Genomic DNA, 13,590 nt, shown 5'->3' with positions numbered 1-13,590 from the left:
CCCCAGAAGACCGCCAGATGCTCACAGAACCTTGTAGCTGCCATGTGGTCTCCAATTACGACTTCTCTCATTTGCTCCGAATGGATGCATGTGAGATTTTCATTCTGCGGATGGGGGGATGGGCAGCGGAAAGACCGGTCTCACATGTCTATGGTCTTGGGCCGAGCAGACAGATACATTGTGCGACCCAGTCAGGGTCTTGGATGGGAGGTATTGGGGAAATTGCAATCAGTGGGAGAGCAGCCACCAAGAACCTTGTTCTTTTACTTTCCTGATGCATTGACGAGAGGGTATTTCTGAAGACAATAGATGGAGCTTTGTGGTGCCTCACAGTATCCACCGGTATAGATAGAAATCCTATACCAAAGGGAACACAGCTACACGACTAGACACGGCCTAGACATTATTTGAATTTCGATACCAAGTCAATCTACATCAGTAATTCTCAAGCACTTGCACCTTTACCGAAGACATGAATTAGGGCTCGCGAGGCCCACTCGCGCTCTGCCAATCACCGACCTGACTGGGCGCTTACCAACGGCCCCATCGAGTATAACCAATATGTATACATGTATATATCCATTCATCCGCTAGTGAGGCAGCGTCAGCCCAGACGAGAAAGCAATCCATCCCCCAACGGCGATCGCCCAATCAGGCCGCCTCGCAAGTGCCCAAGCCCAGGTTTGGCTCGTTTGGCGCGCGGCGGTGCAACCTCGCCTCTCCCTCGTCACTCGCAATCGGATTTCCTCCTGTCAACCTCTCGCAGCTTCGCATCTCTCATCTACCGTATCCACCTTCTTCCCTAGTCAACACCATACTCTGGGCCTTTGAGCAACAACATCACGCAGATGGACAGCGTTCTGAGGACGGTCGGGAATCTCCTCCCCTACCACCTGCTCTCCTACGGTGCTCTGCTGGGCACAGAGCTGTACCAGGTACGCATCTGCTTCCTCGCAAGTTGATAGGTGTGATACTTAACTTTCTGGCCTTCTAGAGCTTCGTCAACACCAAGATCTGCTTCCAAGCCCTCCCGATGCGCGAGTTCATCGCCCTGCAAAAGCGGCTCTTTCCCGTCTATTTTGGGTGCCAGGTGAGTCTGGCAGCACTGACGGCGGCGACTCGGCCGCCGTATAGCATCCTGTCGCTGGCGAGGGATCTGTGGGGAGCGGCACCTCTCGCTGTGGTGCTGGTGACCGGCTCTCTGAACTGGTTCGTCTTTGGGCCGCGCACGACGACGGCGTCGCTGGTGCGACGGGCGCTTCATGGTAAGTGCATTATGCATTTCTCACAGGCGAGGTTTCCTGAAAAATGGAGCATGGCTAACTTATATTATTCACAGAGAATCAAGAGAACTCAGCCAATGCCGACGATGGGAAAGTCCACCGAGCAAACCGCAACTTTGCCCGGAACCACGCCATGTCGATCCACCTCAATGCCATTGCACTCGTCGCCACAATCTGGTATGGATTCTCGCTCTCATCTAGTCTATTGGAGGGATTCTAGACCAATAGCCGTGCCATTGCGGACGATACGAGATGCGCTTGGTCATTCTCAAAGTTTCTAAGATACAAAACATGCGTGCTCGATGTAGTTATATTGTAGCCCCCTCGTTGTACTCTGTAGAAGGATACGTTTTTATCTCTTTTCTTCCATTCATTTAGCTGCCGTGCTTGAGAGATCTCTCCTTCTAGAAGTCAGTCCCGATGACTCATGCGGCAGCGGCAGCTTGAATGAAGATCCGCTCTCTCTGGCATAATGTTAGTTTCATTCATCACCAAAGGGACAAGCCCTCAACTAACCTTCATAAAGACCGAGCCAATGACCGCCAGGGCACCCGCAGCAACAACCAGGTAGTAAGTGCGCGACATAGCATCTACCACTGCGTGGAGCACTTTCTCGCGAGTCTCAACTGGCAGCTGCATGAGAAGGCCACTGTTCGTTCCGGAGATGGCTCCCCGCAAAGCATTTCGAGAGACTTGGGGGAGGATCTTCTGTAGCTCGTCGAGTGCCTTATTCTGGAACACAGCCCCAGAAATGGCGAGGGCAAGGACAATCCCCAGATTCTGTGCGAGCGCAATGAACGAGGCAGCATCGGAGGCCCGCGAGGTGGATACTTTGGCCTGCGCGACGGAGAATCCAGTTTGAATGAACATTCCGGCACCGATACCGATCAACACGGAGTAGCCGTAGACACAACCGACCGAGCTTTTCTCATCAATAGTGCCTGCTACATGAGTCAGTTTATCATCAGGTAGTAATTGCAGTCAGAAAAAGATGCCAGGGCATGCGTACTCATCAAGGCACCACCCGTGGTAGTTAGAATGCCGCCTGCCAGATACCATGGCATGTAGTAGCCCAGCTTCGACATCAAAGCACCATTGGCCAGGCCAAAGAATACCATTAGCACAATAAAGGGAAGTAGTCTCACGGCAGCAGTTAAGGGAGAATCGCCTCGCACAAACTGGAAGTACAGCGGGATATAGAACGTGGGCACCTGGCCCGGAGGTTAGCGTATGTCTATCCACCTCAAGCAAGAAGGACTCACAAAGACACAGGTAGATGCAGCACACATGAGCGCAAATAAAATCCACATAAGGGGGAATCGCAGAAGGTCGGCTGGGAAGATTCTTTCGGTGTCCGTGGTGCCGACGGTGAATCGTTGTTGCAGGACGAAGACCAGTAGCAGAACACCTCCGACTGCCCACAGGGCGATCTCCTGCCTAGCATTCCAATCGTACAGATTCCCACCGAAGTTGATTGCCATAATCAGGGCTGTGAAAGCACCGACATTCAAGATCATCCCGAGGTAGTCAATCTGCAAGAGCTTCTGTGTGATGCCGGCTTCTTTCTGTGGATCTCCGCGAGGAAGAAAGAAAATGTAAACCGGTGCAAAAGCGCCTCCGATACACAGATTGATATAGAAAGCCCAGCGCCATGTGGCATGCACATTCTCGGAGAATGCACCACCGACCCTATCACAAGCCGGGTTAGATATCGCTGCCGATCAATCAGCCGAGCAATGCTTACACAGGACCCAGAACGGTGCCAGACCCCCATGCTAGGTCACTCATTAGCTCAAGAATATCATAGAAGAATACAGCTCAAACATACTGATCCCAGTGAGGGCCATGTACTTGGGCCGTTGGCGAACAGAGGTGGTCAGCGACAACAGGGTGAGGCATCCTAGATACATTCCCGCGCCCTGTTCTAGGTTAGGTCTGCTCGATGACAGTAGAGGATCTTAGTATTACCCCCAAGCCTGCAACAGCACGGCCGATGATAAAGGCATTCATACTCGGAGCCGCGCCGCAAAGGGCGCTGCCAGCCTCGAAGAGAAGCACCGAAGCCAAGTACAGCCACTTGGCGCTGAAGATTCCGAAGAGCTTGCCCCTACAACAGAATGCGACCGTCATTCAAGTGCTGGAAATAAGAGACCTTTGCGAGACCAACCAGGTAATGATGGTAGCAGAGCCCGACAAGACAAAGGCCACTCCCAGCCAGCTCAGCTTCCCTACCTCACCAAATTTCTCGACGATCGGCGACTGGACATCTGCAACAATAGTGTTATCTAGTGAGAAGAGGAACGTTGACGACAGAATAGTGAGGACGATGAGCAGCCACTTTGAGAAGAGTATGGTCAGCGAGAGCGCGTGCGGATATATACTCCTCGCGTTACTTACCAAGGGCTTGGAGACCTTGGACTGTACATCTTCCTGAACAAAATCAACATCCTCGACTGTCTCGCGAGTGCTGCGTTTGTTTTCTGCCTCCATTGTTTAATTTCGGTTGAGGTATTTGCGACGAAGAGGATGAGAAAGAGAAATGGAGGAAGACGCGTCGACGGGTGACGGGGATGAAGATGGAAGGCAAGAACGGCTCGGGGGGTCAGCTTATCCGCCAGTATTGTGCAACAATCTCGCTCCCAAGTGTCAGATCTAATGATGCTAGCAAACTAAGTGTGGAAGCAGGAAATTCTCTCGGTGCTTGCCGTTGGCGCCTGAAACCTTGAATAGCATCACCCACGGCTCATAAACCACGCTTGGAGCCCGTTACCTCCGGGCCAGGGTATCACAGCCCACCGGGACATTATGAGCGTAATGAGGTTGGGCCTTGTCAGAGTTAGTTTTGAGGAAGTGACTATGGAACTTGCTCTCTGGATCCTTGGTTGGTGGTTGGAGGGAGGTGGTTTTCTTCTTGCGCCCTATTTAAAACTGGATGGTCCATTTGCGAATTTCGTTGTGACACGATATCGAAGAGTGATCGCTGTAACATGGGCGATCGTATTGGACTTGTGCAGTAGGGTTTCCTGGTTTCTATGGAAGTCATTCTTTTATTGCACAATTCAAAGGTCATATGCAACGCAAATAGAAACCAGGGCCAACGCAGCTGGCGATAGGGAGATGAATATCGAATTATTTCATCTTCACCCTGCATCTCGCATGTGTAATATTGGCGACAGTGAAACTGCCGCCTCAGGAAGTCATAGGCTGAGTTCTTCTTTGCCTAGGAGGCTACCTAGAGAAGTACCCAGGTCTTTCCCATTGGTAAAATATAGTTGACTCTGATATCCACACTCCCCATACTTAGATGCATCATACTTATCACGTGGTTATAATTGTGACCGCTGCCTTTTCTGAGACAAGGTAGGTAAACCTCACATCCACATCCCCGTTTACTTGGCAATGGCGAGTCGCCGTTCTGAAGAAGACTGCGACCTTTACCAGCCCGGTGGATCCCATCCTATTCACCTCGGTGATGTCTTTGATAGTCGCTATGAGGTCCTCAGAAAGCTTGGTTACGGTCGGTACTCGACAGTATGGCTAGTGAAGGATCAAAGGTGGGACGACTGTGTCGCTGTTCTTTTGATGGGACGCTCGTTGACTATCTGAACCTTTCAGGAGTGGCTGCTACAAGGCATTGAAGGTTCTTAGTGCAGAATGCTACGATGGGTCTCAAGATATATTCGAACTGGAAGTCCTCAAACGGTTACGCGACTTGGATCCGAAACATGAAGGATATCGATACATCCCTACACTAGTTGATTCATTTGAACACCTTGGCCCAAACGGTCACCATCGATGTCTTGTGCTGGAGCCTATGGGAGAGAGCCTAAGGACCTTTGGCACGCTATTTGCCAACGATCAGGTCCCAAGTTCGATTATGCAACGCTTCAGTCAGCAACTTCTTCTTGCCTTGGATTACGCACACCAATCTGGTATCATCCACACAGGTATGCCAATCCAAAACCACAAGCGAGCTCAAGCACTGAGGACAAAAACATAGATATCCAACCTCGGAATATTATGGTCCAAATTCCAGACCTTTCAACGATTGACGATTACCTGAAGAACACGACTCCAGACCCTACCGCTTATGATCCTGACTCTGATTCTTCCCTGATTGTGTCTCAACCCTTAAGTAACTTTTACATCCGAGAATCCACCGATCTGATGACTCTTGATGTTGCTCTTTGCGACTGGGGTTCCGCCAGCTGGATTGACAATCACCTTACAGAAGTTATACAACCGGTATTACTTCGAGCACCGGAAGTCATCATCGGAGCCCCATGGGGACCTCCAGCGAATATCTGGAATCTGGGCGCTGTCTTACTCGAGGTCCTGGATGCGGTGCGAATGTTCGATGGTCGAGCGATGCAAACTGGAGGGGTCTTTCAAACCAAGCATCATCTTGAAGAAATCGTGGCTTTATTTGGACCATTCCCTTCTCGTCTACTGGCGCAAGGGGACGCAAAGCTTGTAGCCGAATACTTCGATAACCAAGGAAACATTCGCGATCCGATCCCTCGGCCAAAAGCCCTTCTGGAGAACTGGGTTCAGAGTCTGACGGGAAATGATAAGGAGGAGTTCGTAATGTTGCTGAGGAGCATGATGAAGATCGACCCTGATGATCGTCAGACAGCAAAAGGATTATTGGGTGAAGCTTGGTTTCGACATACTACTAGATAGCCTAGGCAGCTAGGTAGGGATCGGTCCGGTCAATCTCGCGGCATGATTGAGCAGTATGGGCAAAACGACGGATTGAATCACGAAGTTGGAGCTTGATGTCACGGTTCTGCAACTGGAATGTCCTCTAACTTTATATGAAAGCACTTGACGGGGGCCCAGCTCAGAAACAGACCAATGGTGGCGAACCTCGATATTGAATCCGAATCTGCAGGTGGTTAACTCCCACGTTTATCACTAAACGGCGCAATATAGCTCTTTGATACAAACCTGAAGACGAACCCGAGTCCCAATAAATCTACCTGCGGACGGACAGTTCTCATTGGCGCCCGTCGCCTCGACGAAGATGCTGGATTCACCCTGGTGAAGGAGCATTCACACTAGGCACCAGGGGATGTATCAGATTCCATGATCGAAACATCTGCTTCGATGATTCGTTCTTGCTATCTCGATCTAGTCCCCGTCAAGTTGGAAATAGCATCACGATCAACCGCCCCGTTTGGAATGGCCAATCGGATCTGCACGAGTTCGTCTCGCACAGCCGGGTCTGAGATTGGCGCTGTACGTCTCGATCTGGTCGATACAAGTATCCCACTGAGACTGAGAGACGAGCGCATCGCGGATGGTCTCTTCGTCTATCGTCATTTCGCGACTTCACGGACGCGAACACACGATGTGGCTCGATGCGCCGAGGGCCATATGCCCAAGGTCCCCACCAACGCTCCATTGTATCAGTCCTAGAACCCCACTGCCTCCCGATTGACGTAGACAACTTCATACAGAGGTATACATGCAGTATCGCCCGGTGTGGAAGAGAAGTTAGCGCCCGTCGGGCTCCGAGACCTCCGGGTCTGGAGTTCGTGTCCCATGGCGCCTCCGTGATCTGTTCATCATTCTCTCATTCAATCCTTCTACCTGGCTACCGTCCTACTCTCATGCTCTGCGCCTGAACGGCTGGTTGATGTGATCTCTCGCTCAGCGAACGGTTCGATGTCTACTTTGTTGAACATGTTCTATCCAAAATGGGCCAACGGATGCATATTCGTGAACAGTCGGTTTCTGACGAGATGTCGAAATCATGGACTGATGAAAAAGAAAGAAAAATTGCTGTGGTATCACAAATCGCGGCCCAAACGCCTCGCATCCGCGGAGTATTGATCAGACCAGATCAGATCGGCTCTGTTGGCATCCTCCGGCCATGCCAAATCCCAACAACTCCTGACTCGCGCCGGAACCGGTGTCGATTCAGACCGAAAACAAAGAAACAAAAACACCAAACCCAGCCCTTGGAAACCAAATGAAATCTCGGAACGGAGGCGTCGGTGGTATTAACATTATGCGGTGGGGGGATATGTGTCGTGGCTCTCTAATGCTGAAATGGGTGCGGTCTATGCAGCCCCTGATGGGGCGTTTTCGGCTCTGAATTCGAACATTTGGGCGCTTTCGAGCAGCACGAAGGACTCGTACCGGAGCCCACGCTCTTTGCCGGTGTGGTCGGACCAGGGATCGACGGTACTGTTCCAAACGCTGCGGTAGCCGTCGAACAGGGACCGCCAGTAGCAGGCTTCTGCGGCGGGGGTGAGGTAGCGCTCGCGAAACGTCTTGACGCTGTTGGTGGCGATTTTCCGGGCGGCGTCGGTGTCGTTGACGAGGGGCTCGATCTTCTGAGAAAGGTCGCTGAAGTCTCGCTCGACTTCAACGTAGTTTTGGTTGGGCCCGCTGGCCACGAGGAGGTAGTGGTGGTGTTGGATGTATTGGAGTTTGTGCGCGACAATGACCGAGTGGCACGCTTGGCGATATTTGAGGGATGCAGAGTAAGAACGCCCTGGAAAGGTGTCAGTCCCTCTCGGGCACGTTGAGCCTGACAGAGATGCAGGTCAAAGGAAAACGAAACAAGCAGACTCACCTTCCACGTGGGCAATGAACATGTAATGGCAGTGGTCCTCCATCTTCAGCACGTTGGTTCCCGTGGACCACTCGACCTGCTTCACGTCCCCCCAGGTCTTCCCTCGAGCAGCCTCGAGCAACGCCCGGCGCAACTTGGGTGCGAAGCTCGGCTTGCCCCGCCAGACGAGCTGGGCCTTCTTTTCATCCCACGGGGTATCCAACCGCTTGATGCGGTCCACCACCTGATCGTATGGGCCGATATAGTTGTTAATATTGTCCCACGCCCAGAAGCTGAAATCCGGCATGAGCCAGACCCCTTGCTCTGTGGGTGTGCGAGCGAAGACCCAGACGGGATGGTCAGGGATGGTCACGTCCTCCACCTTGTCCTCCACGGAGAACACAAATTCGAAGTCGCGTCGAGTCGCCCTCTCCTGGTCGGCGGCCAGCGCGCGGTGGATGGAGCTCAACACGCCTAGGATCTTGCGGCGATGGTCCTCGCCCTTGGCGCGCGTCGCAACCACATACAGGTGGCCCCGGGAGATGAAGGCGCGCGTCATGCCGGGCTCGAGGCTGATGACGTCCAGGTCCTCTGTCGTGAGCCGGCCGAGGGACTGCCAGTGTTTCTCGCCGCGAGCCACATCCTCAAACAGCCCTGGGAAGGCGGCCTTGCATTGCCTCTGATCCAGCGCCTCGTTGTAGGCATCTCGCGGATACTCGAACTTCCACGAGGTGGGTGCGGTAGGCTGCTGCAGGCCGACATCCGGACAGGAGAGACAGGTCGAGCATTGGAAGGTGGTGGAGGTTTGACAGGCACAGTGGCCAGCGGGGATCAATTGGGTCAGGATGGGATGAATGTAGTCGCGGTCGGAGTTGACGCCATACCAGATGGCGAAGACGACGGTGCAGGAGAAACACGCGATGAGGCACAGGAGCGACAGGCCACGTCGCGGGCGTCGGGAAGGGTATGAGTAGGCGGCCGTCATCGCAGGCAAAGGTCGCTCTCCCTCAGGGCATTGCGGGAGTGGTTGGAAGGGGAGGGCGTCCGGAGTGTCTGGGGAAAAGGTGGGATACGTGGGATGGGGCGTCAGGAGGGCGAAAGGGGCGTGCAAGCGCGACGAGGCAACAGGGTGAAACCGCAGCTCGAAAGGGTGAGGATTGACAAGTTTCCCGCCGGATCGACTTCACCTGCCGCGGCGCAACGCGCGTTATTGGCTGCAGACAGAGCCTCAGCACGACAACAGTGGGCCTTGCCAACGTCATGTTCCGCGGGAACATATTGCGGTTGGCTTGTCGATTGGGGCGTGGCCTTTGGTCCCTGATGTGTGTGTTGAAAGGGGGTGTGCATTGTACTGGCACCAGTGTCGTGTAGATGACGCCGTGCCATGTCGCGTGCGCCTTGAATCTCCCGACTATCAAAACAAATCGAGGATGCGAGGCTTCTCAGCCTTCTCAGCCTTCTCCACTCGCCCCGGCACTCTAGTCCCAAGCTGGTCAAGTCGCCCCCCATGGCTGCTCCAGCGTGAAGAATGATTGACGCAGAGCCCTGATCGTCACGTCGCCAAGAGCAACGCTGCTGATGCCAATGCCACTGCCAACCCAGCCCCCACGGTGATTCAGTCCAACCGCGAGGCAACTTGTTCATGGCATGGGGCCGAAAGGATCAAATCCAGTTCGGTGCCTTAATTCGTAAGTCCCTAAGACTGCAGAAAGTAGGATTCACAGCTCCGTCATAGTCTAGTAGTACATAGTAGTTTACTCCGTCGTGAGTGGTGGATTGGTATAACATGATATGCTGCCTCCCAAATCCGAGGAAGAGAAAGCCCAAACTCGCTCCCCCGGGTGACTTCCAAAAGAACGCCCGCTGCAATGCTCGAATGGAAACAATCAAATCAAAACATCTATCTCTCTTCACCCGTCATTCTGGTCTCGAGTGGCCCCGATGAGCCCGGTTGCCTCGACTGCGTGCAGGCGTCGCGTTCATGGCAGTGTCCGGGCTGGCAGGAGGGGGAGGACGACGCTGGCGACCTGGTCGGACTCGACCGAACGCCCGGCGAAGGAGCCCGTCAGCCTCTTCATCGAGATCCATCTCGACTCGCTCCTCCTCAGTTTCGACAGGTGCCGTTCCGCGAGTGGCTGCGTGGGCCACCTCGTCGGTCCATTCCTCCGTGTATGTCTCCGGTCGTGCACGCCGCCGCGAGGTCTCGTCGAGGATCGTTCTCTCCTTTCGGGATCGACTAGAGCCGCCACTATTCAAAGATCGGAGGCCGTCCTCGATCGCCCGAAGTCCACGACGATCGTGCTCGCGGCCTTCCAAGGCCCAAATTTCCAGGGCCCGTGATAAGAGCGTACCAGCAACCCCGGCGCCACCTGCAGCATCCCCACCGCCGCTCGCGCCAAGCACGCGGACAGCCTCGTGTAAGGCAGTCACCGCTTCGCCCGTGCGATTCAGTTCCAGGAGAACAAGTCCCCGCGATGTGTGAAGAGATCCGATCAGCCCGCGGTCCTCGTAGCCTCCAACGCCGGACGCGGTAGCAACCGCCGCCGAACCCCCTGCGCCACCACCGAGGAAAGGCGAATAGCCCATGCTAGAGCCGCCGGAGCCGATGCGGAGGCATTCGTCGAACTCACGAAGAGACTCGCGCAAATGGCCCATGCGGCGCAGAGCATGGCCGAGGTTGGCCCGGGTAGCGACCCAAGCCCCCGGCTCGCACTGCAGAGAAGTCGCCAGGGCCAATGCTTGCCGAAATAGCTCCACGGCGGCCGACAAGTTATTTTGATGATAGAAAATGACTCCGAGCTCATTGAGGACAAGGGGATCGCCGCCGAGTGGTGTTGCAAGCTGCTTACCATGATCAGGGCTCGTGCCCGGCGCGGACCCCGTCGACATGGCATACGCCGCACATAGATATTCGTGGGCGAGAGACATGTTGTTCAGCGCAAGATGCTGCATCCCAAGGAAAAGCTGTGGCAGATGGCTGCCCTGGAAGAGGCGGGCGGCAGTGCTGTAGGCGGCAATGGCCTGGTCATGCTCACCCTCCGCCGCAAAAGTGTGGGCAAAGCCAATCCAAGCTGGCGCAGAGTGAGGATCAAGGAGAGATGCCTTGGAAAAGAATCGCCGTGCTTCGGCAATCTTTGAGACGGAGAGGTAGTAAACACCGATAGCTAGATAGGTATATGGCTCCTCTGGGGCATGGTCCGCCAACATATGGGAGAGCAGAAACAGCGCATTAGTGGCGCCGGTTTCGTAGAGACACGCCAAATGCAGTGGATATACAGCTGGAGCGTGGCCAAGATGATTATGAGCTGGGATGATCGGGTTGCTTGTGGTTGTCAATTCGTTGGACTGGGAGGTAGACAGGATCGAGGATGTCAGTTCCAGAGCTTCGGCAAACCGGCATTGCGTGTATAGTGTTTCCGCGCGCGAGAGCAGAATGTCCGGGTTTGTCGCAAGATTATAATGCGTCGACAGGGTTTCCGTCGCATTAGACAGGATGGTAGGGGATGAGTATTTGGATAGACGGGTGGTGTAGAGCATCTTGGTAAAGTCGGCCGCTTCTTGTGCCACCGATGGGTCAGGGGAGTAGACCGAGTCAAAGTCCAGGGATTCCAGAAACTCCAGCTCCTCGGTGGGCGACATTAGGGAGTTCTTCATCAGCTGGTCAAACGCTTCGAAGCATTGCACGTCGATTCGCACAGCGTCCTTGTAGCAGTCACGAGCGCGATCGAATGCATTTTGCTTTGCGAAACACAGCCCCCGCAAGTAGCACATGGATGCCTCGAAGCGTACACTGTTGGTATCATCCTTTTCACGATCTTCCCCTCGGTCACCGCGCGAGGTCATACCCTTTCCGTTGCGCAATGTGACATGGCTTTGGCCATTGAGATGCTGGATCTTCCGGCGGCTGTTATTGTTACGGATCAAGTCCGTCGGATTGTGCTCGCCGAGTATAGCTAGGGCTTGTTCGAACTGATTCTGCTTGATGTAGCAGTGGGCCGCGAGGTAACGACAGGCGGGGTTTCGAGAAACGAGATCGCCGCGGGAGAGAAGGGCGAGTGCACGCGTGTAGTTGCTGTTAGAAAAGTGAACCTGCGCTAGCCAAAATGCATCCGAGTCACTATCTTCACCGTACCGGTCAGTAAGTGATCATCTCCAATTTGATTGCGACAAAAGGCATACTGGTGAGCGCAAGAACCTTGTCACCAATATAGATGGCGGATTCATGCTGGCCGCGATTGAACGCGTCCTGCCGCCAGGAGCGTAGGTACTGTTCCATCGCCGCAGATAAGACGCGTCGGACCGCAGTCAGAAGCCGAGGGGAGGACAGCGAACATCAACTCCCTCGAAACGGACCTCGGAGAATTTGGCAACTGAGCGCCGCGGTACTGCTCGCACGAGCGGGTCGCGGATTGTGGACAATGGACAGTGGCCCGTGCACCGTGTTCGCCGGGAGGTGGTCTCGACACGCACTGAGCAGGAGAAGCAAGTGGTCGATTCGAGAGTGAAGGCAGAATCATCCAGCGAAGAGGAGAAACATCCCAGCGAGCTTCTCTGCACCGACGCGCCTGCTGTTTTTGTCCGTTTGCTGCCAGCGCGTGGTCACGTGATGGGATCAGTTGGACGTCACGTGGTGGTGCCCGCGCCGATTGGGATGCGCCACTTCTGCTCTCTATCAGTCTCACTGTTCTCTCTGTCTCATCTTCCATCACTTGAGGTTACCGTCACCATGTCCGAGCGTAAGGTCCTGACCAAATACTACCCGCCCGACTTCGACCCGTCGGCGATCGGGCGCACGCCCAAGCATCTCCGTCAGAAGGGCCCGAAAGTTATCACGGTGCGACTGATGGCACCGTTTCCCATGAAATGTACCAACTGTGGTAAGTATCAGCTGCATCGCCTTTGTAGATGACTGGGTCCCGCTCACCACTTACCAGGTGAATACATCTACCGCGGCCGCAAATTCAACGCTCGCAAGCAGACCCTAGAGGAAAAGTACCTCTCGATCCCAATCTATCGCTTTTACATCCGATGTACACGATGCAGTGGCGAAATCACATTCCGCACAGATCCCAAAAGTGAGTCTGCAATTTCCGCTTGTTTCACTGACTCCTAGGACGCTAACGTGGGAATTAGACATGGACTATGAATGCGAGCGCGGCGCGAAACGAAACTTCGAGCCTTGGCGAGATTCCAAGTCGGGAAAATACAACGAGACGGAAGAGCAGACGCTCGAACGACTAGAGCGTGAAGAGAATGAAGAGGCGGAGCAGCTGGAGCGTGATAAGATGGCCGAGCTGGAAGAGAAGATGCAGGACTCAAAGCGAGAGATGGCAATTGCAGATGCACTTGATGAGATCCGGACTCGGAATGCACGCATCCAACGCAACGAAAAACGAGGCGATGATGTGGCTTTGGATCTTGTCCATGATGAGGTGGACGAAGCCAGGCTGCAGCAGGAGAAGGAGGACGAAGAAGCGGCGCGCCGGGCGTTCACGACTGCCACCGGAGAACGAGTGAAGCGCATCGTGGAGGATGAAGAACCGGTACCTGCGGGTGGACCATCAGAACTGGCCAAGTCACAGGTTCAAATGCCACCGCCATCGACCTCTTTCGCGCGAGTGAAGAAGCCGAAGAAGTCGGCTGTCAACAGCCTGGGCATCAAGAAGAAGCCTTCCTTGGTTTAGTAGATTTTTATGCCTGATATCGCTGGCGCTGGCGTCTCGGTGGGCAAGAATACGGGTA

At 54.2% G+C, this 13,590-nt stretch overlaps 6 protein-coding genes across 6 annotated transcripts; 3 read left to right on the top strand and 3 right to left on the bottom strand.

Moving 5' to 3' along the window:
• Positions 1-848: 848 nt before the first annotated feature.
• On the top strand, positions 849-1,503 carry N7459_002495 (DUF4149 domain-containing protein; the record flags this gene model as incomplete). Its single annotated transcript, XM_056941680.1, has 3 exons — positions 849-935; positions 995-1,265; positions 1,340-1,503. 3 exons carry the CDS (start codon positions 849-851, stop codon positions 1,501-1,503), a joined length of 522 nt encoding a protein of 173 aa, XP_056801563.1.
• Positions 1,504-1,708: 205 nt separating this feature from the next.
• Positions 1,709-3,773, bottom strand: N7459_002494 (uncharacterized protein; the record flags this gene model as incomplete). Its single annotated transcript, XM_056941679.1, has 8 exons — positions 1,709-1,747; positions 1,800-2,227; positions 2,293-2,494; positions 2,546-2,972; positions 3,028-3,058; positions 3,112-3,202; positions 3,252-3,390; positions 3,451-3,773. The coding sequence occupies 8 exons, from the start codon at positions 3,771-3,773 to the stop codon at positions 1,709-1,711; spliced, it is 1,680 nt and encodes a 559-aa protein (XP_056801562.1).
• A 909-nt stretch (positions 3,774-4,682) lies between these two features.
• On the top strand, positions 4,683-5,966 carry N7459_002493 (uncharacterized protein; the record flags this gene model as incomplete). The annotated part of the gene is made up of 3 exons (XM_056941678.1): positions 4,683-4,837; positions 4,899-5,230; positions 5,284-5,966. The coding sequence occupies 3 exons, from the start codon at positions 4,683-4,685 to the stop codon at positions 5,964-5,966; spliced, it is 1,170 nt and encodes a 389-aa protein (XP_056801561.1).
• Positions 5,967-7,351: 1,385 nt separating this feature from the next.
• N7459_002492 (uncharacterized protein) lies at positions 7,352-8,833 on the bottom strand (the record flags this gene model as incomplete). Its single annotated transcript, XM_056941677.1, has 2 exons — positions 7,352-7,788; positions 7,870-8,833. The coding sequence occupies 2 exons, from the start codon at positions 8,831-8,833 to the stop codon at positions 7,352-7,354; spliced, it is 1,401 nt and encodes a 466-aa protein (XP_056801560.1).
• Positions 8,834-9,765: 932 nt separating this feature from the next.
• Positions 9,766-12,124, bottom strand: N7459_002491 (anaphase promoting complex subunit CDC16; the record flags this gene model as incomplete). Its single annotated transcript, XM_056941676.1, has 2 exons — positions 9,766-11,969; positions 12,028-12,124. The coding sequence occupies 2 exons, from the start codon at positions 12,122-12,124 to the stop codon at positions 9,766-9,768; spliced, it is 2,301 nt and encodes a 766-aa protein (XP_056801559.1).
• Positions 12,125-12,454: 330 nt separating this feature from the next.
• Positions 12,455-13,532, top strand: N7459_002490 (Saf4/Yju2 family protein; the record flags this gene model as incomplete). The annotated part of the gene is made up of 3 exons (XM_056941675.1): positions 12,455-12,725; positions 12,783-12,923; positions 12,982-13,532. The coding sequence occupies 3 exons, from the start codon at positions 12,455-12,457 to the stop codon at positions 13,530-13,532; spliced, it is 963 nt and encodes a 320-aa protein (XP_056801558.1).
• Between the last annotated feature and the right edge of the window lie 58 nt (positions 13,533-13,590).

This window comes from Penicillium hispanicum, assembly GCF_028827665.1.
Source record: "Penicillium hispanicum strain IBT 35686 chromosome Unknown utg000003l_segment0_segment0, whole genome shotgun sequence".
NCBI lineage: Eukaryota > Fungi > Ascomycota > Eurotiomycetes > Eurotiales > Aspergillaceae > Penicillium > Penicillium hispanicum.
Note: the sequence above shows the minus strand (reverse complement) of the source record. Positions and strands in the feature narration are given on the sequence as shown.